Below are 26965 nucleotides of genomic sequence, written 5' to 3' on the forward strand. Positions count from 1 at the left end.
TGCTGAGTAAAGCAAGCCAGGCTATGAAGGAGAAACACTGTTATGTCTCCACTTAATATATACTGAGTGTCCTCACTCTCTGACTGAAATTGAATTACTGAACGATACAGAAACATAGTAAATGGTTGTGAATTCCAGATATAGGGTGGGAAGAGGGTCGGTGAAGGAGTAGAGTCTGAGGAAGGACATTAAGGAGAAAAATAAAGAGGCATAGCATTAATGGGACAAAGAAATGGGGTGTTATCTGTTGAAAATAACTTTATAGTATTATCAACTGGACTGGGGAAAAATGTACACATGTTAGACTATTTACTTTGCAAGCTAAATAACGTGATTTAATGTATAAAAGAACTTGAAATAAAATATTAAAAATATTTTTTAAAAAGACCAGTTAGTTGTCAAAAGAAATCTCACATAGACACACAAATTGCTATTTTATATATACTTAACAAGTTAAGGAAAAAGGCAAAAATCAAAATTTTGTGTGGCCACTTGGTGCCTTGGTGGTTAAGAGAGCTGGATTCCACGTAGCGGACTGCCCAGTTTGAGTCCCAGACCTGGCAGTTTAAAAACATGCCTTGCATGTGTTTATCCAAAATCCAGATAAGGAGACATGAAGAGGAAGGGATTGCAGCTTGACCATCCCCTATGGAGGGTGCTTTTTCACTTCCCCCCCTCTGACTCTGTCTCTTAGGCAAGTGTGTGGCCCTCTGGCAAAATTTTTTTTTTTTTGGCGGGGTGAGGGAGACCAGCAGTTGGCGTAATGGCTATGTCCCTGGACTCCCATGTAGTCGACCACAGTTCAAGTCCTAGACGTGGCTTAAAACTCATGCCGGGCACGTGTGCTTGTGTGCCCAGGATCCCGAGAGGAGGATGGAGGTGAAGGGATTGTGGCGTGGCCATACCCCCCAGGGGGTGATTTCTCACTTTCTATCTCTCTGTCTCTCTCTGTCTTTCTGGTGAGCGCATGCGCCCTATAGCCAAAAAAAAAAAAATTTAATAAATTTTTGTTAAAATATCACAACTTTGTAAACAAACATTTACATCAAAACTCAGCAAAAACAATTGGACATTTCTAGAGCTCATAGTGATTAGGTTTAGATAGGTTATAGTTAAATTTTATTTTCTGTTTTTTCATTTTTTTTGAGATTGAGCATTTTAAAAATAATTATTTATTAAATTTTATTTATTCATTCATTTATTTTTAATTTGACAGAGAGAGAGAAAGAAGGGAAGTGAGAAAACAAGCCATCAGGCCCGGGACTTGAACTGTGGTCAGCCATGTGAGAGTGTCCAGTGCCTTAACTACCATGCCACCTGCTTGTCATAATATAAGCATATTATGTTTATAATCAGGAAAAAAGTAAATATTATCTAAGAAATGGGCATGCCAACTGCAGGAAAACATTTTATTCCAGTTTGCTCAGGGTAGCTCCTGATTTTACTTAGTCCCTTTATCTGAGAAATTAAATATATTTGTGGCTAGCAATCCACATGTCCCAGTTTGGAGTTGAGAAAACAACATTAATCTTGGCCTACAAATACATTCAATAAGTGAGAGTAAGATCAAAGAACAGGAAAGCAATCAAAGAGTGTTTTCTACCTGAGTCATCTGTTTAGCTCCCAGCAGATCTCATCAGGGGTGAGCTAGCGTATGCTTTTCCTGTCAGAAGTTTCCCACCTTAGAGCTGTTCATTGAAGCAAAGAGGAGCCCTGGTATTGGCTCTGGAGAACTGCTTGTGCTTTTAGTTCATTAACTTCACAGCAGTAGGTGGAAATTGGCTATAGTAGAAGTATTTACACCACGGAAATTGGCAAACACTACATATCCACCCTCAAACTCTGTTGGAAAACATTTGCCAGCAGGCTACTGGGCCACTCTCCTGTGTTATGCTGGGTGGTTCATCCACCTTTCTTCAGCCCCTGCCTCCATTTCTCAGGGACCTGGATGGTTATTTTCCTGATTTGCAAATGGCATTTCACCTCCTAGGGATGGATCTGCCTTCTCAGTCTCATGCCACTCAAGAGACAATAGAATTCACCCTCCTAGTCCCTAGACTAGATAGGAGACTCTGGGCTCTGTCAAAAATAGTAGATTCATTTGCCAGCTCTCCATTTTCCATTTTTCCATCTCATCCTGCCAACTTCATCTTGGGACTTTGCCTGATTTCAGGAACTTCCTTGCTACAGCATCCACACCCCTGTTCTTTGATCTGGACAGCAGGCAGAGTGGAAGTGGAGGGAGGTGGCATTATTGGAAGGGTTAGCAGATTTTTTTCTTCAAAGAATACACCAGGCTAATTTTGCCCTTGTTCCTCGAGGCACCAGCCTGTGAGTCCCAGGCCCATCCAAGGGTGTGCAGGTAGGATTTTGTCCTCTACCTTTTTACCACTTTTACTCTGAGGCACCCAACTGGACCTGAGATGCAGACTCCTACTCAAGCTGTTCCTTGCTAGCTTTCTCTCCCTGAATGCCCTAGGGACTATCTCTAGGTTGAACTGAGGAGCAGATTGTTGCTAAGAAACCTTTCAGAATTATCCTTAGGGAAGGGACACCTCAAGAGGAGGAACTGGGCAGAAATAATAGACATAAGATAGATTGCTTGAGATTCCTCCACCCAGGCCCTGGTCCTCAGCATCTCTTGCTCACCCTAACAGGCCCAGATCTCAGCCTATACAGCACCGCATTGGCACATTAGGACTGGCAGGTTGTGGCTCACTTTCTGCAGCTCCACAAAGTCTCCCTCAATGAAGTTCCTGCTGGGCTGGAGATACTGCTGCAGGTGCTGTGGGTGTGGCTTCCCCACATACCCCCTGCCATTGGTTGGATGGCATGAAGGGGTGGAGTATAGTTTAATCAATGACAATTCCAATTTCTCTGCTCCAGGCCAGGACTGATGTTTGAAAAAATAGAAAGCCAGAAGTGTAAAGGCTCAGGTGCAAAGCACTATGAGTTGATATCAAAGGGGAAAAAGCTTGTTGCTGCCATTGTTGGAGACCTCATCCTTTCTGGCATTGAAAGACAAGCTTACAAAATTCCTGAGTGAGACAGTGAGCCAACTCGTTGGCCCTAGATGGGATGTGAATGATCCTCACTCCTTTCAGCACCAATTAAAATCCCCAGTGAAGACCATGATTCCAAAGGCTGTCCCTGCTTCTGCATCCTGTAAGTCATGACATGGTAAGATGCCAGGCGGTACAATGAAGATAGCTGCGCAGAGGAGGGAGAAAGGAAAGTCATTACACCAAGCTACACCAACCAGAAATAGAGGTAGCAGAGAAGTAGCAGACTATATCAAGGAATGGAGAGATGGTGTGAACAAAGACTGTGAGGAAACTGAACTGATCAGCACCACCACTAACTACAGGGATGTGGGTTTCAACGTGGAGGCTAATAAATTAGCAAGCAGAAAAGACGGGACTGGCTTGTGGCCTAGTGGTTAACAGAGCCTGATCTCACATGGCCAAAGTACAGTTGAAATTCCAACCCCAGTAGCATGCCCCAAATGCCAACAGGATGGAGAAATAGAGAGCACAAGAGATTGCTGTGTGACATGCCCCATTGGTGGTGGTGGTGTGTGGGTGGGTGCTTTCTGTCTGTGTGTCTGTGTCTGTCTCCGTCTAGTGAGCACACACACCCTTTGGCAAATTAGGGAAGGAAAAGGCAGAGAAGACAGTTGATGGAGGAATCCAGATTCTTAGATGCTGACATGAAAAACATCCATTTGGTGAAATGTGTGAATTTTGCTCTGCATCAAAAGGTTAGAGGTGAGATGGCCAGCAAAGAGGAGAGGAACTTACAGAAAAGCCCCAAAAGGAAACTCAGAAAAGTGAGGAACCTGGAAATAAAATAATATCTTAAATACGTCTGGGCCTCAGTATTCATTGTATGCTCTTCAAGAGCAAAGCATATGAGAGGTATTTCTATCAGGCTGCATGGCCTATGTGGTAGACCTGGATGAAGAGTATGATATGTCAACCTATAAAGGCAGATTCTATAAAGCAAAAAAAGTTTATGTGGGTATAAGTTGCACCTGGCATGCAACACAAATGAATATATTCAGATTTCCCTGAACGTGCGCACCTAGATCTTATAATTTTCAAGCGGCTTTTAAAGGCACAAACCACAAGCCAGAGGGGAGGTGGAGAGGGGATTATACCAGTTGTTTGGGGACAATTATCCTTGGCTACCAGGGTCAATAACAAAGGTGGCATCAGTTCGAGGTTGGACAGGCAGTCTTTTTGACAGATGTTTTAGCAGCAGTAGTCCTTGTATTGGGTTGCAGTGGTCTTTGTACAAGTCGTGACTCTAAGAAAAAAAAAATTTTGAGAGATTTTTGCTATAGGCCACATGAGCTCGCCAGAAATACACAGAAACTGGAAGAAATCACTGCCCCTGGGGGATGGGCCATGTTACAATCCCTTCTCCAGTCTCCTCTAGGGATTTTGTGCACACACGTACACATGCCTGGTGTGAACTTCAAGCTATTTGATCCAGTACTCGAACCTCAGTCAGCCATGTGGGAGTTTAGCACTTAACCACCATATCACCTACTGGCTCCCTAACAGAATTCTTTAAATAACTGTTCTTGGGGCCAGCCGGTGGCATGGTGGTTAACATGGTTGGATTGCACATGGCTAACTGCACAGTTCAAGTCCTGGACTCCATGACTTGAGAAACGCTGGATGAGTGTACATGTGTATCCAAAATCTCAAGAGGAGAATGGAGAAGAGATTGCAGTGTGGCCATCTTCCCTGGAGAGTGATTTCTCACTTTACCTCTCTATGTCTCTCTCTGGTGAGCCCATGTGCCCTATAGCAGAAGAAAAGAAAAAGTTGGGGGGGGAGCTGTTCTTACATGAGAAAACAGCTCCTCCATTACCTTCCCTAGCTTGGTTTAGTCAGGGCTTAACACATGTTGACACATGGCTCCGTTTCGATTTTGACAGCTTTCAGAGTTGACACAGCTATCCCCACCACTCTTATGCACAGCAAGACAGATTGCCCCGCCATGGAGGCCCAGAGAGTGCTGGCCATAAATGACATTGTCATCAGCAGGCTCATCCAGATCCCCTCATAGCTGAAACCAGGCACTTTAAGGAAGCCAATGACAGACAGAGTTTGTTTGCTCATGGAAGGAGACTAGTGCAATCATTGAGAAAACCAAAGAGATGGAAGCTGATTGGGTTGAAGGCAAAAGACTAAATCCTAATCTCCAGTTCCAATTGAGAATCTCCACAAGGATCTGCCTCCCCACTGCTTGCTTTCTGCAATATCCAGAAATGTTGCAAAGCATCTTTTTTTTCTGAACATTTGTAAAATTGTATAATCATTTGGTTCCATTATACTTGGTTAACCTGTGCTGTGTTCTCAATGTGTCCCCCCACAATTTGTGTGCTAAATTACGTTTATATTATGAAGACAGTAAGAGGGTGGAGGGCTGGCCCTGTATCAAAGCAGTTAAGCATAGTGTATAGGTAGATAGAGCCCACATGGCCAACTGCAGTTCAGATTCCAGACCCATCAGCTTGAAAAACACACTGGGGTGGGGCTGGCAGATGGCGTGGTGGTTAAGGTGCTGGATTCCCACATGACTGACCACAGTTCAAGTCCCAGACCTGATGGCTTGCTTTCTCACTTTCTCCTTCATTCTGTCTCTGGTCAAAATAAAAAATAATAAAATAATAACAATTAAAGTTAATAAATAACTATTTAAAAATAAGAAGAAAGAAAATCATGCTAGTGTGTGTGTGTGTTTGCGCACACTTGTGCACGCATATAGCCATAACCATGGCCCACTAGGGAGATGCCTTCTCTCTCTCTGGGATAAATGAATGAATGATTGCAGTAGTAGTAGTAGTAGTTACTGGGCACACACTGTGGCCTAGTGGTTTAGGGAGCATGAACCCATATGGCTGACCAAGCAGTTTGAATTCTAGCCCTGGCAGCTTGAAAACCACACTAGGCTTTTGTGCACTTGTGTCCCCAAACCTTGACAGAATGAGAAATGGAGGAGAAGGGATTATGGCTTGACCTCGCCCCATGGGTGCCTTCTCCCTCTCCCTCTCTGTCTTTCTCTGGTGAGTTCACATACCCTCTGGCTAGTCTTTTTGTTTATTTGTTTGTTTGTTTGTTTAAGAGTGGAAACTTAATCTTTAACTATGGCTTGAAGAGTTGGGGCTTTTGGAAAGTGATTAGGATTAAGGCCATCAGGGTGGGGCCCCAATGACTACATCTTGGTGAGTTTCTAAGGGGAAGGAATGAGACAGGTATGATCTGCTCTGCTGTGCTCCACTCCGCTCTGCTCAAGCTCTGGCTGTGCGATGCCTGGCAGTAAACATGCTATTCTTATAAATCACCCAGATTCAGGCATTTCTTTTTTTTTTTTTTTTTGGAGAGGTTTTTGCTATAGGGCGCGCGTGCTTGCCAGCCAGCCAGAGAGAGACAGAGAGACAGAAAGCAAGAAATCACCCCCCAGGGGGATGGCCATGCCTCAATCCCCTCTCCTCCGTTCTCCTCTCAGAATCTTGGGCACGATGCACACATGCCCGGCGTGAGTTTAAGCTGCTCGGTCTGGGACTCGAACCGCGGTTGACTACATGGGAGTCCAGCGACATAGCCGTTATGCTAACTGCTGGTCCCCAGGCATTTCTTTTATTAGCAACACAACAGACTAATATGACCTGCACTCTCTCTCTCTCTCTCTCTCTCTCTCTCACACACACACACACACACACACACACACACACACAAAGGTGTTCTTGAACCTTCAAAGGGCCAAGCTGCAGAAGCACTGGCAATGAAGTCAGGTTCAAGCCCTGATCTGTTCCTGTGAGACGGACCAAAATGGCAGCGCCTCGGGTTCAGGTTCAGCTTATAGCTCCCCTATATACTGACCTTGCAGCCTGGCCTCTCAGAGCCATCCTTAAAATGGGAATGTTAATACAGTAGTCCTCCATTATCTGCAGTTTCATTTTCCACAGTTTCAGTCACCCATGGTCAATCATGGTCCAAACATATTAAATGAAACATTCCAGTAGTAATTCATAATTTTGAAATTGCCGTTCTGAGTAGCGTGATGAACTCTCATGCAGCCCCACTCCATCCCACCCAGGATGTGAACGATCCCCTCGTTGAGTGTATCCACACTGTACATGCCACCTCCCAGTTATCAGATAGAGAAAACATCGTTTATAGAGGGCTCAGTCCTGGGCGCAGTTTCAGGCATCTGCTGGGATCTTGGGACGCATCGCCTGCAGATAAAGGGGAGCTACTGTACCTCATTCTCAGGCTCCTGAAGTGGCTGAATGAATTAATGTATACAAAGAACTTAGCCCAGAGTAAGTTTTCCATTCATGGGAGGCTAAAACTAAACAGAACAGCCGTGTGTAGCAGCCTGACACCAGTGGCTGAACCCCATGGTCTGTGAATGGTTTTGACTGAGTGGCATTCTCAGTCTAGGGCTAGAATCCAAAGCAGTGCCTTAGGTCTGTAAACACCTTTATTGATTCCCTTCATACATTTTAACTCCCTTTCTCTCTCTCTCTCTCTCTCTCTCGGTTAACTCCCTTTCCCTCTCTCTCTCTCTCTCTCTCTCTCCTTTTTAAGCTGCCATCCTTTTTTAAAGGATGTGTACATTTGCCAGAGAGAGAGTGTGTGTGAAAGGGCATCCTTTCAAAGGGGGCATGGTCAAACCATCATCCTTTTTCCTCCATCCGTCCTTCCCATAAGGATCTGGGATGCACACACCCATAATGAGTGACATGTTTTCACAGTTGGCTATGTGAGACCTGGCTCCTGATTAACAGTGTATAAAACCACAGTGCCAGGGGGCTGGCCCGACTTACTTGCCTTTACATAACCCCATGAGGTAGACATTATCTCTGTTTCGTTGTTTGACTTTTGCCATAGAGTGCACACACTTGGCAGAAAGAGAAGAGACAGAAAAAGCAAGAAATTACCTCCCTGGGGGGATGGATGGCCACACCACAATCCCGTCTCCTTTATTCTCCCCTCAGGATTTTGGGCACACATGGCATGCTCTTCAAGCCACTGGATTTGGGACTCCAACCACAGTCGCACATGTGGGATCCAGCACCTTAACCACCAGGCCACTTCCTGTTCCCACATATTAGCTCAGTTTTACAGATAGTAAAACTGAGAGCTGGGGCTCTGAAAGGACTTTACCTTGCAGGGACCACATGGTGAGTCCCCAGCTCACTGGTCATTGTTCTAGGGAGGGCACTCTATTGTCTAGAGCTGCCTGACATGCCAGTGGACGTCAGGACAGGCTGATCCTGTCTCAGGGCCAGCACAAGCACCTGTACCCAAACCAAAACGGGTGGGTATTTCCTGGACCAGCTGGGGTCAGGAATAAAGTGTCTGTTCCCCCAGTGACACCCAACCCTTTTGAACCCATATCTTCTGGGCCCTGGCAGCCATTGTATTTGTGACAAGATTGGTTGGGCAGATGGCTCTAGTCCTATATTTACCACCAGCCACCTGGGACTTGCAGCATAAGTTCCCAGAGTTCTGAGTTTCTCACTTGTAAAATGGGATTGAATGGTCCTTAGGTCCAAGGGTTGCAGGGAGGGCCCCCAGGAGATTAGCAGCTTCTACTGACTCAGCAGTTATGTCAGGAGGCGTGCTGGTCCCCTTGCTCGGTGCCCTGATGGTCACAGAAAACTCCAGACCCTCAGCTGAATCCTTACCAGTTACTGATTCTATTTATAGCATTTTTACTTCAGGTGAGGATGGGAGGTGTTTGCGAGAAAACTGAAGAACTGTGGCATCAAAAACAATTAACTTTAATTCATTTATTCAACAAACACACATTGTATGGCAAGTAGATACCAGAGGCTGAGGATTCAGGAACTAGGTCTAGGTAGGGTAAGATTTACTTCCCATCACTAGGTCAGAGAGGTAAAGTGAAAACCCAACGATGGAGGGAGTGAAAACAGAGCCTAGGGTTGGCTAAAAAGCTAAAATCATTGAGCAAAGACAAAAAATGAAGAACTGGGGCCAGCAGGTGGCATGGTCATTAAGTTGCTGGACTCCCACATGGCCAACTGCAGTTTGAGTCTTGAACCTGGTGGCTTGCTTGCTTACTCCCTTTTTCTCTCTGGTCAAATTGAAGAAGAAACAGAAGAAATTAAGAACTAAATTTTTTTTTTAAGGGAAGAACTGTGTAGATTCATGCCTCAATACATAAGAGAAATACACTTTTAAAACTGGTTTCAGGAGGATTTCTTTCAAGAGGATGCTAGAAATGTTACAATAAGGGGCCTTCAGGCAGGATGAATTATTTTTTTTAAAGAATATATTTTTTTAACTCCATTACTTATTTAATTTGACCAGAGAGGGACAGAGCCAGAGAAATTGAGAGAGAGAAAGTGAGAAAGAAAGCTACCAGTTCTGGGACTCGGACCGTGGTCGGCCATGTGGGAGTCCAGCACCCTTAACCACCATGCTGCCAGCCCCAGAATAAATTATTTTAATTGCAATTTAATAGTTCTCCTCCATGGGCAGATGGCATCGTGCTGGACTACCATACTACCATATGACTGACCATCGTTTGAGTCCCAGACCTGGTGGCCTACTTTGTCTCTCTCTTTTTTCCTCTGGTCAAGTTAAATATATATACATATATATATTTTTTTTTTCATATATATGTGTGTGTATATACACACATACACACATATACACACACATATATATACATATATATACACACACATATACATACACACACACACACATATATATATATATATATACACACACACACATATACATACACACACACATATATATATCCCCTAACATTTTATATTTTTAATCAGGCAGAAAGTCCAAAGAATGAACACTCACATATCCACCTCCTAGAGCCGACAATGAGTATTTTACTGCCCTAATTGCATTTTTTTAAAAACAGGAAGCTTCTCCCATGGCTGTTTCAAGTAGGGCTTTGGCCGCGGTCACCACAGTTGCCTGTTCACGGGGACAAACACACGGATGAAATGGAAGCATGGCAGGGAAGCGAGGGAGCGTGCCCGGGAATGTAACTCTCTGGGAATCTCAGTGAGTGGGAGGGGGGAAACGAAAACAAACAGAAAAGCTAACTGAAAAACAAAACTCTGGAGAAACAAGTCCTGCAGACTTCTTGGTCCGCGCTCTCCTGTGTGGTCTCCGCGGGTAACAGGAGAACGAGAGTCCCATGGCCGTTTTTGGCTGAAGGTCTCAGGGATCATCTTTCTCCTCCCTTTTGCAAAGGGTAGGAAAAGGCAGCGATGGCTGCCCGGGCGCCCGCCCAGCGCACAGGAACACAGACGAGAATCGCCAGGGCACCTCCGCCGGGACGCCCAGGCGGACCCAGCCTTCCGCAGCTAAGCAGCCCCTTTCGGTTCACCACGCTCCTCCGGGTTCCGCAGCCCGAGCCGGGAGGGAACAGCCCGCGAGCTGGGGTTGGAGTGCGTCCTGCGGCAGCTGCAGGCTCGGTCCGGCCCAGCTGTCCCCGCGCCTCCGGACTGCTGTCCCAGCCAGAGTGGACTCCGAGAGGGCCCAGCCTTTGCGTCCCTCCCCCGGGCCAGCGGGACCGAGCGCGCCCTTTGCATAAAAAGCCCTCCTCCCCGGCCAAGGTAGAGGAAGTGGGGCTCCCGCCTGGATGGGAGGCGGGAGGGAGCCCGCTTCTGTTGTTTTCCGCCAGCGGGAGTGGGCAGGCGGGTGCAGAGGGCGGGGTGCGCCCTCCCACCCCGGTCGGGCTCGAGAGGGGATCCGCGCCGCCAGTCTAGTGCAGTCTCCGGCACAGCACATCGGGCTCACAGCATCCTTCCTGGGGGCTTCGGAAGTGGGGTCACTCTGCAGTCCCAAAGACCTGGGAGGAATACTCGGTACCCCAGGGGCCAGGGCCCTGGGGCGCACACCCTGCCCAGGCGGAGCCTGCATTTCCCGAGCCGGGATCTGGAGCGAGATGGCCGCAGGCGGCTGGGCGCCCGAACCCCGCGTCCTCCTCTATCTTGGGGCGCTCCTGGCCCACTGGGTCGCCGCAGGTAAGGAGCCACGATCTGGAGAAAAAAGTAGAGTTTTTCCAGACAGCCGTGGGGAGGGGACAACGAGGGACCGAATTTCCTCCGACTCCACCCGAATCAGTGGTGGCCGCGGACGCGAAGCCGCTGGGGAGGGGTCCGAGGTTTCCTGCTCGCAGCTCGGCTCGCTTTGCGGGAAGGAATTTTCCCGGACTCTCGGTGGAGGGCGAGATCGCCCCAGCCTCCTGGGTGGGCAGCCGCTCAAGGCTGTGAACGGCCTCCGATATGTGTTGGGGGGAAATCAAGGCTACTGTAGAGGGGCATAGTGATTTTATTTTTAAGCCTCGGATGAAAATTCACGTTCTGGTTTTACCTGCTGTGCTGGTGTTCGGACTGGAAGCTTCCACTCGATTTTTCTCTCCTCCCTCTCACCATCCAACGTTGAATGCACCTGTAACCTGTGGATTTTCCTACACACCCCTGCAGGTCTGTCCATACCGGCCCAGTGCATTCATAAGCCATGCCCTCCTCCTTCAACTCTGTTTTTTGTAAAAAAAAAAAAAAAAAAAAACTTTTTATTTTGAAATAATTTCAGACTTTACAACAGATCTTCCCCTCACAAGGAACGTGGTTGACAGAAGGTCTTAAAGCTTCAATTGTAAAGAGAGGGTTGCTTACAAAAATATGTAGAATGTGAAAAGATTGGAAAACATTTCTGGATTTCATTACTCAGCGAATGCATGTCTGCTGTGTGCTATGAGTGTGACAAGCGGGAAGAAGAGAGAAAACTGGGTGGAGGGACAGGAGATAGAGCCAGGAGGCTTGTAGTTTGCCAGGATGAAGGCGGGTCATTGTGCTACTTTCCTTGTTGCTCAGTCCAGCCCACCCAGCTGGACTTCCCCACATGGGTTGTAAATTGCATCTGAGCTTCCTAGCAGCAAGTGCCAAAAGTTCTTAATTGTTAGGCTCCCACAAATTTTTGTTTTATTTTTAGCAGTAATTTAAAAGCATTTCTTGCTATCTAAATTTCGAGTTTATCTGGAATAATCTGAAGGGCTAGCCACACAGGGCCTTCCCACCTTGAACTCCACAGTCACCATCTTCTTTTATCCTGGGCATGTGATCCCAAATTTGTTCCACCTCTTCCTATTGTAGTACTGACCCCTCGCCCTCTTCAGTCCGTGGACATTACCTGCTGGCTCCTCCAGGCATTTTAAGTAGTGATCACTTTGCTGGGGGTGAGGGAGGAAGAACACTTCCCCACTGCCCATTTCCAGAAGTTAAAGGCAGGACCAGACGGGGGCATTGCAATGTAAAAGGCTATGCCCTGGGTGGCTGACCTACACCAGAGGCTGCTGGTTCACATGGTGGAGGTTTCCCTGCGTGCTGGGCACATGTGTCCTCATGGTCTGGGCTGACTGGGGAGTGAATTGCAGGTGGAGACACTGTTGGAGATGCCTTCTGTCTGTCTCTCTCTCTCCATCTCTCTTGTTCAAGACTGGGGGGAGGGCGCATTTCCTTCCCCCCAGCTGCCTGCAGTATTTCCCTTGCTGTGTACATCCGGGGCTGGGGGACATCTGAACCCTGGGCTGAAATCATCGTGCTGGAATGCAGACTGACTGCTCACCACGTGGAGAACTACTTCCACAGCCTTGCCAATTGTTTCTGAAAAAAATAAAAAAGTTTATTTATAAAATATAAATTTTTTACTTTTATCAAGTTTATTTCTTCTGAGAGAGAGAGACAGACAGGATCCTCATGCCATGATTCATCCCTGACCCTAGCCAGCATGTACAACTGGCATGCTCAGGGAGGTCTCAGTACTCAAACCCAGGACCCTTCCCATATTGAGTCCAGTTGTATTTCCGCTGAGCCACCACCTGGCCTATTCTTGCATGCCCAACTGTTCTGAAGGCTAATTCCAACTCACCTTTGTGTGTAGTGCCAGGGACTTTCTGAGCTTGTCATATCTTCGTTGTTTGTTTTTCAAGTTGGGAGTTGTCTTGGCAGAAAATAATAATGATAATAATAAAGATCTTTCTTCTGACAGTAAACTCCAGATGACCTCCATGCTTCTGCTTGTCACCTCAGGATATAAACCCAGATCATTCCTGAGAAAAGTTCCTAGGAAAAAAATTAACATTTGGGTCTGGCTCTGAGTCTAAATAATAGTAAAAGGGGCAGGATCAGTGGAGTTTATGTTACTCCCTGCTTTGTTCCATATTTTGAATTTAAGGTTAAAGGACAACAGGGGACCTTCTGGCCGTGCAAATCACTTTTCATAGCATAAACTGTTACTATATTTTAGTGTCTCACTGCCCGGCTTAGGAAACCAGAGTAAGTCTTGTGACCTGGAACACTCGAGACCTGAAAGACAATACCACACCTTCCAGTGACTTGCATGGGACCTTAAATATTTCACGGAAGCTTCCCGAACCTCCATATTCTCAACAGTGAAATAAAGAGGTATAGAGCTATAAGGTATGGGGATAGTATATCTTCAAGGACCACCCCTTCCATGTCCATGTCAGACATCACTAATCAAAGACTGTGTTCTCCACTGAGCCCCAACTCAACCCTATCTTCAGCCCAGTTCTTCGGACAGCCATAGCTCTGGATTAGATGATCTCTAAGGTCACCTTCAGCTTTGGTAGTTTAAAAAAAAAAAAAAGAGCACGCAAAGCCAGGAGGGGAAGTGAAATACCTTCAAATGGTTTATTTTGTGATCATGTCATCCTACTCCTTGGAGGAGAAGACAATGTTAGCTCAAGTTCCAAGATTAAAGTTTCACTAGGGCTTTTCCAAGCCTCCATTCCTTTATTCCTTTGCCAAAGTCAGGGAAGGGGCAGGTCTGAAGCTCTCATGAACACACCTAGCATCTGTTTCTCTGCCTCCTCTGAGTGAGGAGTGCCACCTGAGAGCTTGGGTTCTCAGGCCCAATTGTTTAAAAACTGTCCTCCCTTGCTTCTTAAAGTGATGGTGCAGAAGCATTTATTGCTGTTTTGGAATTGTCAGCATTAGATGGCACCTATGCCTTTCAGTGAGTGACTTTTTAAAATTTTTTATTCCTTCAATTTAATTTAATTTTTAAATTATTTTTAAAATTATTAATTTTATTTATTATCATTATTATTTTTTAAAATTTCTCTCTCTACTCAGAGAGAACAAAAGGGAAAATGAGAAAGCAAACCTCCAGGTCTAGGACTTGAACTGCAGTTCAGCCTTGTAGGAATCCAGTGCCTTAATCACAGTGCCTCTTTGCTAGTCCCTGTTCTTTTATTTTTTTTCCCTCCTGTCTTTGGAGAATGACCTGGCCAAGGTAGAGAGGGGCCAGGCAATGGCACAATGGTAATGCAATTATATTAAAAAAGAGAAAATGAGAAAGCAAACCTCCAGGTCTAGGACTTGAACTGCAGTTCAGCCTTGTAGGAATCCAGTGCCTTAATCACAGTGCCTCTTTGCTAGTCCCTGTTCTTTTATTTTTTTTCCCTCCTGTCTTTGGAGAATGACCTGGCCAAGGTAGAGAGGGGCCAGGCAATGGCACAATGGTAATGCAATTATATTCACAACTGAGAAGGGTCCTGGGCTCACATACTGGGGCCTCCCTGAGCACACCTGCTGGTGATCACAGCAAGAATACCCTGTTGGGTTGCTCTCCTCTCTCTCTCTCTCTCTCTGTTTCTCTTATGGAGAGACTTAAACAAACAATAAAACAGAGATGTTGAGAGAACTTCCTGTAGCTCTGGGGTGGCTTCAGATCTTTCAAAGAGAGTTCTTTCTAAACAGACGGAAGCCAAATACAGGTGGCTACTCTTCCTTTTCTAAATGAGAAGGATTCCCAGAGGCAAGGGGCAGTTTGTTATTTTTAAAGAACAGCTTTATTGAGGTACAGTTTATATCTCCTAAAATTCACCTTTTTAAAATATATAGTTCAGTGGTTTGTTGTATAGTTGTAAGGTTATTCCTGTCCCTCTGGTCTCTATTTGGGTGTTGATTGTGGAGGAGGCTAGGGAAATCTGAGACTTCTCAGCAAAATGGGCTACCTCTGCTTCTTGATACCTCTTTTTGTAAAATATTTATTTAGACTTATGTATTCATTTATTTTAATTTGACCGGAGAGAGAGAGAAAGAAAGCGAGAAAGCAAGTCTCCAGGCCCAGGACTACGAACCACGGTTAGCCATGTGGGAGTCTAGCGCCTTAACCACCACACCACCTGCTGACCCAGCTTCTTGTTACCTCTTGTCCATTTTATGCCAGATCAGTTGCCTTTTAGCATCTATGAACCTTGAGTGAACATCAGAATCACCTGAACAGCTTGTTTCAACAGAGGGTTTGCTCCCAGCCCCACCAGTCTCTGATTGAGATATTCTAAGGTAGGGTCTGGTCATTTGCATTTCTAACTTTGCTGCTGGTCTGAGCTTTTTGGTTTTTTTTTCCCTTCCCTTTTTTAAAGGTGAAAAAAATGTGTATTTAGAATTAGCTGACTGGACTCAGTTTAGGTGATTCCAGTTTTGTTGGCAGCATCCAAAGCATCATAACCAGGAGCCAGTCGCACAGAAGCCTTCTCTCCTTCAGGCCAGATCAGGGTGTTGACCTTGGCCACGTCAATATCACAGAGCTTCTTCACAGCCTGTTTGATCTGGTGCTTGTTGGCCTTGACGTCCACAATGAACACAGAGTGTTGCTGTCCGTCTTCATGGCTGTGGTCTGGTGGTGGTGGTGGGGGGTACTTGACAATGGCACAGTCCATCAAGCTATTTCCCCCGGTTGGGGGCACCCTTCAGGGAATATTTGAGATACCTCCAAGCCATAGTATCTTAGGCTGCTGAAAGGTGGGTGGTATGTGGTGCTCCTTTTTTGGGGGGTGGGGTAGTAGCTGTAAATACCTTTCAGCACCACTCTTTTTGCCCTTCAAAGCCTCTACTTTGGCGTCAGCTTTGAGAGGGGCAGAAGTGTCCTTCGCTTTGGGCACCATCTTGGCAAAAAGGGTCTCTCGGGTCTGTTCTGCAGGCTTACAGAGTCAAATCCCCCCCAAGACTCTGTAGATGCTTCCTCCTTGGAGCTGATTGTTAATCTGTGGCGTAATCTGGTCTGGGTTTTTGAACGTGCCATTCCTTTGGGAATCTGATTCTCACTTTTACCTGGCTTATCCCTACCCAGTTGTCAGATCTTTGGCTTCCTGGAGGAAGTCTCATAGGAGCCCCAGCTGAACTTTGGAGCCTTTCCCTGACGCCTTATCTTGGTGTAATTGCTGCCTTACTGTCTTTTCCCCTAGACTGTGAACTCCTGGAGATTTCTGTCTGTTTTGTTCACCATGGGAACCCCAATGCTTAGAACAGGGCCTGCCCCAAAGTGGGCGCACAGTCAGTGGTCTTAGCCTGTTCTTGCATAGAGCTGCTAAGCCAGCACTGACTCCAGGGTCATTGGGACCTGAGCTGGAGACTGAAAGAGAGACCAGTAGGAGAACAGAAAGAACGCCTCCTCTATATGCCCCTCTGAATTTCTAGGTATATAAAACATTTGGTTTATATCATGTATTTATAGCCACAAAAATGCTGTTTTAACAGACAACCCCAAAACCAAAGTTGTGCATAAGTACTGCACACAGGCCTGGGGTGGTTGGTAGGGTGGCTCTGCTGATCTTGCCTGGCCTCACATGGCTGGAATGAAGATGGGCTGGCTCAAGGCCCATCTAGAATGGTCTCAGCTGCAGTTTCATCCTCCCTCTGGAAACTGGGAGGGTCATGTTCTTCTCACAGTGATTGGCAGAGGATGAAAGTAAATAAGCCCAGTGATGCAAACACTCACCCCCCCCCACTTTTCTTTTAATTGTAAAATACACCTAGCACAAAATTTCCCGTCTTAAGTGTGCAGTTCAGTGGCAGTGAGTACATTCATAATCCAGAGCAACCGTCATCCATCTTCAGAACTTTTTCCTCCAATCACATTGAACTGATCACTGTCACTAAGTAGAGTTGTGCGACCATCCATCTCCTTGACTCTTTTATCTTATGAAAGTGAAATGTCCCCGTTCAACGATCTCTCTCCCTTTTTGCCTTGGCAAACACCATTCTACTTTCTGTCTACGAGTTTGAGTCTAACTACCTCATAATAAGTGGAACAAAGCCATATCTGTCTTTTTTGTGGCTGGCTCATTTCACTTAGCACAGTGTCCTCCAGGTTCATCCATGTTGTAGCAGATATCAGAATTTCCTTCCTTTTTTAAGGTGGAATAACAATCTGCTATATCTGTATAATGTTTTTTGTTGACCCATTTTTCTGTCAGTGGACACTTGAATTACTTCCACCTTTTGGCTGTTGTAAAAAATGCCATGAACAAATATCTCTGAGCCTCTGCTTTCTGTTCTTTTGGCTATATATATAAAAGTGGAATTGCTGCATTACATGGTAGTTCTATTTTTAATTTATTAAAATAATTATTTATTGGGAACCTGCAGTTAGCGTAATGGCTATGTCGCTGGACTCCCACATAGTCGACCGTGGTTTGCATCCCGGACCCGGTGGCTTAGAACTCACGCCGGGCGCGTGTGCGTGCGTGCCCAAGATCCCGAGAGGAGAGTGGAGGAGAAGGGATTGCGGTGTGACCATCCCCCCTGGGGGGTGATTTCTCGCTTTCTGTCTCTATGTCTCCCTCTCTCTGTCTGGCGAGCGCACGCGCCCTATAGCAAAAACCTCTCCCCCAAGCTGCCAGGTCTGGGACTCGAACCTTGGTCCACTATGTGGGAATCCAGTACATTAACCACCATGCCACTTGCTGACCCCTATTTTTTTTATAAAGAATTATTTAATTTTATTCATTCATTTATTTTAATTTGACCAGGGAGAAACAACGAGAGAGAGAGAGAAGGAAAGTGAGAAAGCAAGCCACCAGGTCTGGGACTCGAACCATGGTTGGCCACGTGGGAATGTGCCTTAACCACCGTGCCACCTGCTGGCCCTGGCCCATTTTTAATTATTTACTACCAATCACACTGTTTTCCACAGTGGCTGCACTGTTTTACATTCCCACCTACAGTGGACAAGTGTTTCAGTTTCTCCATGTCCTTGCTCACATTTGCTATATTTTTTCATAGTAGCCATCCTAATGTGTGAGATGGTGTCTCATTGTGGTGTTGATTTGCATTTCTCTAATGATCATTCACAAGCACTTTTTAGACCTCTGCTTACATCACACTTGCTATTATTCCATTGGCCAAAGCACATTACAGGGCTGAGCCCAGAGTAAGAGTGGGTGGCCCTGCAGTGACACAGTGAAGGCATGGACAGTGGGGGAATGGGCAGGAATTGGGGCCCTATCTGCAGTACACCACATGTTTACTAGTATCAGTGACTGGCCAAAAATTTCTGCAGGGTGGAGCCCTTTATGCTATCACATCTTAAATACACATACCTGATTTTTTTTTTCAATCCAAATGCAGAGGGACAGTCAGAAAGGGAGATTGTTCAGAAATTAAGAAAGGTTGTGGGCCAGCCTGTGGCATGATGGTTAAGGCAACTGTATCCCACATGGCCAATCACACGGTTCAAGTCCTGAATCTGGCAGCTTGAGAAACATGCCAGGTGTTGGGGCCAGCAGGTGGTGTGGTCGTTAAAGGTGCTGACTATTGTTCCAGTCCTGGACTTGGAGGCTTGATTTCTCACTTTCTTTCTCTCTTTCTCTCTCTAGTCAAATTGCAAAATAAATAAATAGCAAATGGAATTAAATAAGCAAATAATTCTTTTTTAAAAAAAAGAAAGAAAGAAAAGAAACATGCCAGGTATGTGTGTGTGTGCATGCCCAAAATCCTGAAAGGAGGATGGAGGAGAAGGGATTGTGGTGTGGCCAACCCCTGTGGTACTTTCTTACTTCCCTCTCTCTCCCCCTCTCCCTCTCTCTGTATGTCTCTTTCTGGTAAGTGCACATATTCTGTAGTAAAAAAGAAAAAAGAAAGGTGGTGGCACAGTGGTAACACAACTGGACCCACATGAGAAAGGCCCTGGGTTCGTGTCCCAGGATCTCCCTGAGTGTGCCAGGCATGCGTGTACTTGTGATCCAGGCTGCTGAGCTGGGTCATGGGATAGGGACGCTGTTGAAATGCTTGCCTCGGTCTCTGTCTCTTTCAGTTTCAAAAGAAAGGTTGTAACTGCTCAACCTTCCCTTGTACAGGATTGGAAGATGTCGTCATTGGAGAAGTTCACGAGAATGCGACCCTGCACTGTGGCAACGTCTCAGGACCGAGGGGGATGGTGACCTGGTACCGGAATGACTCGGAGCCTGTCCTCCTCCTCTCCTCCAACTCTAGCCTCCCGCCAGCCGAGCCTCGCTTTTCTCTAGTGAATGGCAGCTCCCTCCACATTGAGGCCCTGAGCCTGCAGGATGAAGGGAACTACACCTGCCAGGAGATCCTGACTGTGACCCGGTGGTTCCGGGTGTGGCTGCGGATGGCCAGTAAGTCAGGTGGTTGGGGCTGGGGCTGGAGAGACGCTCAGAGCCTTGCACAGGGAGAGGCCGTAGTCAGGAGCAAGGGTTCTGGGACCGTGTGGCCTTGATTTCATTCTGGGCTCTGCCACTTGCAGGCTGAATGATGTCTTGTACCTGTATTTCCTCACCTGAAAAATGGGGATAGAAAGGATTTTTGCCTCGTATAATTGCTGTGAAGAATAGATACCAGTTTATAAAATGCCTTAAATGGCTCTATTAGTTTGCTATTATTTAAAAAAAAATTATTTTTGAAATGTTTGTGTTTATTTATAAGTTTATCTCCTCCATGAGCAAGAGAAACAGAGATAGCATGCACCCTCAACAGGTTCTTGTCACTGCAGTCCCTCTCCCCAGCTTCTGCCAGCTCTGGGTCTTGGGCATGTGCATGCCCAGTGTAGTTAGGGAGATACGAGATGCAGACCCAGAACCTTCTTGTGTGGGTCAGCATTACAGAGCATCGTGCCTTACCACTGGACCACTATCTGGCCTCATGTCATCCTTGCTATTAATGTCATTTTATAGTGTAACAGTTAAACTATAACAGTGGAGTTGGGGCAGGCAGGTGGCATGGCGGTTAAGGTGCTAGACTCCCACATGGCCGACCAGGGTTTGGGTCCCAGACCCTTAGGGTACATGCACCCAGTGGAGAGAGAGACAGAGACAATGAAAGAAAGTGAAAAATCATCTCCCTCCATTCTCCTTCTGGGATCTTAGGCACACATGCACACGTGCCCAATGTGAGCTTCAAGCCTCCAGGTCCAGGATTCTAACCACAGTCAGCCATGTGAGAACAACGTAACTGCTACACCATGTGCTGGCCCCAAAAATAATTCTTAAAAAAAAGGGAGTCAGGCCACCTTACTTCCAGTCCTAAGGCTATCGCTCAGCTCTATGTCACCTTCAGTGAGTAGCTTAATATCGCTGAGCTTTAGTTTTCCTCATTTTTTTAACTGAGGTTAATACACTGCATGCGCGTCGGGGATAGTGAGCATGCAGTACTCGTAGTGGCATGAGCTCCTAAAACAGTCTATTGTATCCACAAGGAGGAGTTTAGAGCAACAATTTTTTTCTTCCATAGGGTACATCTATTCACAGGAGAGAGACAGAGGGAAAGTGGGAAATCATCCCCCAGCGGGGATGGCCACACTGCAATTTCTTCTCCTTCATTCACTTCTTGGGATTTTGGGCACACACACACCAAGTGTGATTTTCAAGCTGCTGGGTTCAGGACTTGAACTGCAGTCAGCCATGTAGGAGTCCAGTGCCCAAACTACTACGTCACCTCCTGGCCCCTGAAAGCAGCAATTTGCAAACCGTAGCCTGTTGACCAAATCTAGCCTGCTGCTTATTTTTGTATGGCCTATAAGTTATGAATAGTTTACATTTTTTAAGTTTATTTATTTTCTGGTAATAAAGAATGCATACATGAGCATGAGTGAGAGCAAGAGAGAAACACCCTCCACAGGATCTCATCATGACGCTATTCCTTTTCTCTGGCCCTCCAGCTCATCAGGATCTCCGTTACGTGTGCACGCACCTGGTGTATTTCCAGGCCAGCCCAGGGAGCCAAACCCATAGTGGGCCCTGGGGCTTCCTGCATGGCAGTTGAGCTTGCTACCTACTACACCACCAGGATGGGCGGCTTTACATTTTTCAACAGCTGAAAAAGTCAGAAGGGGCTGACCCCACAACCTAAAGGGTCAGGGAGCTAGATCCCATGTTGCCGACTGCAGTTCAAGTCCCAGCCCTGGCAGCATGCCCATGCTCTCTTTCTCTGTCTCTGTCTCTCTCTCTCTGGTGAGTACACCCACCCTCTGGCAATTAAAAAACAAACAAACAAATAAGGAATGCCAAGGATTGGTGGCCACCACCAAAAGCTAAGAAAAGGCAGGGAAGGATCATCCCTTAGAGTCTTGACTTCAGACTTTTAGCCGCCAGAACTGTGAGAGAATGGCGTATTGTTAACAGCCCTAGGAAACTAATACCCAAGGTCAGCAATTGGGATTTTATTCCAGATGGCAGGAGAAATTGCTGGAGTGTCAAGAAGGGGTGTGGCATCTCATGGAAGAGAGCTGATAAAGTAACAATGGGGAAGCCAACAGAAAGTACAAGGTGGTGGTGATCAGACCCGGGAGGTGGCAGTGGCCTTGGTGAAACTGCACAGGTGTAGGATATATTTTTAGATTGAACAGCAGGATTTGTTGGAGGATCAGAAGGGGGGGATAGGGACCAGCCAAGTGGTGTACACTCTTTTTTTTTAAGAGAGAGAGAGATTTTTGCTAAAGGGCACATGTGCTCACTGGAGAGACAGACAGAAAGCCTAAGGTACTGCCTAAGGTCGCTAGATCCCACATGGCTAACAGTATGGTTTGGGTCCCGGACCCAGTAGCTTGAAAACCATGCTGTGTACATACCCAAAATCTTGAGAGGAGGGGCTAATAGGTTATATGGTAGTTAAGGCGCTGGACTCCCACATAGCCGACCATGGCTCAAGTCCCAGACCTGCGGTTAGAAACTTATGCTGGGCACGTGTGCATGCATTCCCAAAGCCCCAGGAGGACAATGGAGAAGAATGGATTGTGGCATGGCCATCACCCCTGTGGGGGTAATTTCTTACTTTCCCTTTCACTGTCTTTCTCCAGCAAGCATATGTGCCCTATGACAAAAACCTAAAAACAAAAATAAATAACTTAAAAAAACCTGGAGAGGAGAATGGAGAAGTGATTGTGGCATGGTCATCCCCTCTGGAGGGGCCTTTTTGCTTTCTCTCTGGCAAGTATGCATGCCCCATAGCAAATTTTTAAAAAGAAAAGAAGAGAAGTAGAAGATGAAGAAAAGAGAGGCCTCAAAGACATGTCTAGATTTTTATTTTTTATTTCTGGAGGACAAGTGTGCTTACCAAAGGGAAAGGAGAGGGAGAGAACACCCTCCCCCCTTCCCTCACCATGGGGCATGGTCATACCACAATCTGTTCTCCATTTCTCCATCTTGTCAGGATTTAGGGCACACAGATGTACCCTGAATGTTTTTCAAGCAGCTGGGGCCAGGATTTGAACTACAGTTAGCCATGTGGGATCCAGCTCTCTTAACCACTAGACTTGAAGGCCAGCCCAGCATTTTAGGTTTTCGGGTATCTCCAAGGTCTACTCAGAGCTTATGGAGTCCATGAACACAAGTGTTTCTGTGTCTGGAGATGCCATAGATGAATTCCCAAATGGCTGGGGATATGTTAAAAAAAAAAAAAATTTATGTCACACTCTTTTTTTTTAAGAGAGAGAGAGATTTTTGCTAAAGGGCACATGTGCTCACTGGAGAGACAGACAGAAAGCCAGAGATCATCCCCTAGAAGGGATGGCTACACCACAATCCCTTCTCCTCCACTCTCCTCTTGAGATTTTGGGCACACATGCACATGTACCCGGTGTGAATTTTTAAGCCACTGAGTCTGGGACTTGAACCATAGTCTACTACATAGGAGTCCAGCGACGTAACCATTACTCCATCTACTGGTCCCTAAAATGTCACTCTCTTGACCCAGCTGTCTGGTTGACACTGTGAGCTTATGAGCAAGTGCTGGCTAGTTTCCCTCACTCTAGCTGCCCAATGAAAATTAATAATTCCTTCATATCATTTTTATCCATGCATATCTTCCCTCTCACTCTCTTTTATTTATTCTGTAAGACAAAGACAGCCAGACACACAGAGAGACATGGAAATAGTACCTCAACAGGATCTTCATGTCATGGTCCATCCCCGCATCCTGGCTAGCCCAGATCATAGACACACACATGTCTGATATATAGAGAGGTCTCAGGATGCAAACTGAGGACCTCCCCATGTGGATCCAGTTGCATTACAGTTGCACCACTGTCTGGCCCTAAATATCATCTGTTTTGACCACAGCAGAGGATAATGGTGTCACAACTTTCTGTTTTTCTATCTTTTGCTCTCCAGTTTATGACAACTCAATTTGACACTGATTTATTAATCATTGGCTAAAGTTATTGGGGGATAGATTAGTTTCCCTATTGCTTTATACGGAGATAAATGTAAGGTCTTGATAGCGTGAAAGTGAACTTTCACTTAATTTTTTTTTTTTTTTTAATTGTCAGTAAAGTCAAATAGCACTTAGCACTCCCTGAAGGGAAGTCTTGCATGCACCTGGGTCGCTGCAGTGTGATTTATGTGTGGAGATGGCTTCATTTGGAAATAGACGGGGTCTCCCTGAGTGGTGTAGGGCTTGTTTGTGAAAATAGAACACAGACACCATGTAGTTCTCTTTACACCAAAGCCCTCTGGGATATAACTCTTTGTTCCTATTCCAGAAGGGCCCTGGGTAAAACCCTGGATCCCTTCTGGCATCAGGGAGCCCTTTCCTGCTCCTCAAACTGTGACTTTCAGGGAGAACTGGGCATCTCTGATTGGAACTTGGCCCTCATTTTTGCATAGGAGATTTGGAAATACGTATAAGGCTTGATTCAGCTGCTTTCTGGGAGGGCAGTGTTATTGCCGAATGGCTGAGAGCAGATACTCTGAAGTCGAGCTGCCTAGGTGCAAATCCAGGTCCTTCTGGCTCTTCCTTTTGTGACCTTGGGGACATCCCCTGGACCTCGCTAACCTCATCTGTGAAATCACAGTTAATGGTAGAACCTAGTCCCATATTTGTGGCATGCGTTGATGAGATAAACTTGTGCCCTCAGAGTGCGCTTGGTCTTTGTTTCCTCAACCCATTGGTTAAGTTGGTGACAGGGTTTCTATGGGAAAATAAATCTCAAGTTCCTAATAGTCAATTTATATCTGAGCCTTTCAAACACGACTTGCTGTGGGTCAGGGACTCAGGTCTTTGCCGTTTCCCATCTATTCACTGATACTGACATGTGGTTGATAACTAGGCCACATGTCCTCCTTCTCTTAAGGAGAACAGTTTGGAAACATTCCGACATGGCCTTGGAAGCTAGGGAAAAGCATTCTAATATGTGGCAAGTTGTTATCTGTAAGGACATTGGACACGCGGATGGACAGACGTAGAAGCACAGAGCTGGCTGTTTGAGGGCTGGGAAATTTCTCCCTTCACACCCCAAGATCTGTGCTTATTGACGAGGGGTATTTGGTGCCTCCATGCCATCAGGTTTTCCAGAGGCCTGAGGTGATTTAACCTGCCCAGAATGGACATCGCAATGTGATTTTTGTCAGTCATCCCACAGCAAAAGATTCTGCACTGCTACTTGTTCATTTCAAGGTGGGATGGGAGGGTCTTGACATGAGAAATGGAACCCTGCTCTTAAAAGAACAGAAATCCTCTGGGCTGGTGCAATTCAGGGCTATTATTTCGCCTATGTGTCTTTCTCTCCTGCTTTCAGATCGGAGTGGGTATGAGTTTAGAATAGCTGTGTTTCCTGCAGAAAGACTGGAGAGGTGAGGAGGCCTTAACGTGTCCTGGTAGATGCTGTGCCTTTTGTGTGTGTGTGAGAGCTTTTGGGGTTTTGTTTTGTTTTGTTTTGTTTTGCTATAGTGCATGTATGCTCAGAGAGACAGAAAGTGAGAAATCACTCCCTGGGAGGATGGCCTCGCCACAATCTTTTCTCCTCCTCCATTCACTTCTTAGGATTTGGGGCACACTTGCACATACACCTGGCCTGAGGATTCCACGTGGGAATCCAGCGCCTTAACCTCTCTGCCACCTGCTGACCCCCTGCTCTGTGCCTTTTTCAAGACATCGTCTCTTACGTGTCTGGGGAACTGAGTGATCGAGCTTGAGATTTGCCTGAGAAAGCCCCTAGTGAGATGTCATGATACATGGTGCCAAGCTCTCCCTGTACCTGTTTTTATCAGGCCAACCAGGTGTTTAGGGAACATTGGAGCCAGTTGGCACATGAGCTGTGAGGAAGTTGGTTGTATCCACCTCCAAGAGCTGAGCATTCAGTTGGAGTTTGGGAGCTGGAGGTGTTTCCAAGAAAGGGAGACTAAGGAAAGGTCCCTGGTCCCCGCCAAATAGACCCATTTTTGTTCCCTCCTCTATCTACCTGTCTCTTCAAGTGATTGCTACTGTCACCTTATAAGCAAAAAGGGCTGCTTATGTGGTTAAGGTGACTGGATCCCACATGGCTAAGTGCACAGTTCAAGTCCCGGCCCCTGTGGCTTGAAAAACACACTAGGCATGTGTGTGTGTGCATGCCCAAAATCTCAAAAAGAGGAAGGGGTGGAGGACAAGGGATTATAACATGACCATCCACCATAGTGGTGGGGGTTGCTTTCTCACTATCTTTCTCTCTCTCTTTCAAGTGCATGTGTCTTCTAGCAAATATAATAATAATAATAATAATAAAAGGGCTGTTAGATTCTTTATTTTTTTGAGAGAGAGATTTTTACAGTTGGGTGCATGTGCTCTCCAGAGAGAGAGAGAGAGAGAGACAGAGAGAAATCATCCCCCTAGGGGGTTGGCCACACCACAATCCCTTCTCCACTCTCCTCTCAGGATCTTGGGCACACATGCACACACATCCAGCATGAGTTTTAAGCTACCAGGTCCAGGACTCAAACTGTGGTCCACTGTGTGGGAGTCCAGCAACATAACCATTACACCAACTGCTGGTCCCAGGACTGGTAGGTTCTGTTTAGGAATATGAACAGGGTGGAGAGAGGAGAGAGGAAAAGGAACTGATGCCTTATTTTCTGTAGTAAGCCATGGTAGAGAGGGAACCCCATGGAATCAAGAAGATAGTATCAGTTTTAATCAAGAAATCATACTCAACCAAGGGATTTGTAGATGAGCTTTGATCTTTGTATATTAAATAATTCAGGAGGCCCTTTAGATGTTCTCACTTTATTTTTATTTTTTTAAATCCTTCCACCTGCACCCATCTCACCTACTTCCTATAACCAACCCCATTTCTTGATGAGAATCGTGCTGGTCAAAACTTCGCCAGCTGGTTTCTGCAAATCTGTCCACATTGTCAAGGCCAGCCTCTACACCCTCCCACCCCCCTGAACCCGATCAGTTAGGAAGACCCAGGCTTGTATGATCTAGCATACTAACTCAGCTAGGCCTAGCTTTGGCTACCAGGACCTCATACACAACCTTGTGCGTCTCTGGATACTTGCCAAGTGGGCACGCCCTTGGACCTGCTGGGCCACATACCTAACCAACTAGCCAGCAATGATGGGTAGGGCATTCAGACACTTCCCAAACCACAGCATAATGCTTCCCTGGACCTTTGTGGGCTGTGACATGATTTCAGCAAATCCCTGAAACTATTAGGAGCCAGTCTCCAAATGACAAGCGTGTTATCAAGGACACGTGGATCTTCAGAAAGTTCATGGGAAATGTGTATCATGAGAAGAACTACAGGCCAGCAGGTAACATGGTGGTTAAGGGACTGGACCCCCATATGACTGACCACAGTTCGAGTCCCGGACCCGGCAGCATACGTCTCACTTTCTTTCTCTCTCTCTCTCTCTC

The 26965-nt window shown here is 46.2% G+C and overlaps 1 protein-coding gene across 4 annotated transcripts in view; it reads left to right on the forward strand.

Annotated features, from left to right (window-relative positions):
* VSIG10 (V-set and immunoglobulin domain containing 10) overlaps positions 1–26965 on the forward strand; it is a 102627-nt gene that overhangs the window by 53091 nt on the left and 22571 nt on the right. For 2 of the 4 annotated variants that reach the window (XM_006151561.3, XM_006151562.3), the window contains one exon: positions 19192–19473. In XM_006151561.3, the coding sequence (XP_006151623.1) occupies positions 19269–19473 (205 nt within the window). In that variant the 5' untranslated portion in view covers positions 19192–19268. Of the gene's footprint in view, positions 1–10749; positions 11048–19191; positions 19474–26965 lie in introns of those variants that run through there. The other 2 variants (XM_006151560.3, XM_006151559.3) reach the window with 2 other exon arrangements.

This window comes from Tupaia chinensis, unplaced genomic scaffold (assembly GCF_000334495.1).
Source record: "Tupaia chinensis unplaced genomic scaffold, TupChi_1.0 Scaffold000320_1, whole genome shotgun sequence".
NCBI classification, from domain to species: Eukaryota; Metazoa; Chordata; class Mammalia; order Scandentia; family Tupaiidae; genus Tupaia; species Tupaia belangeri.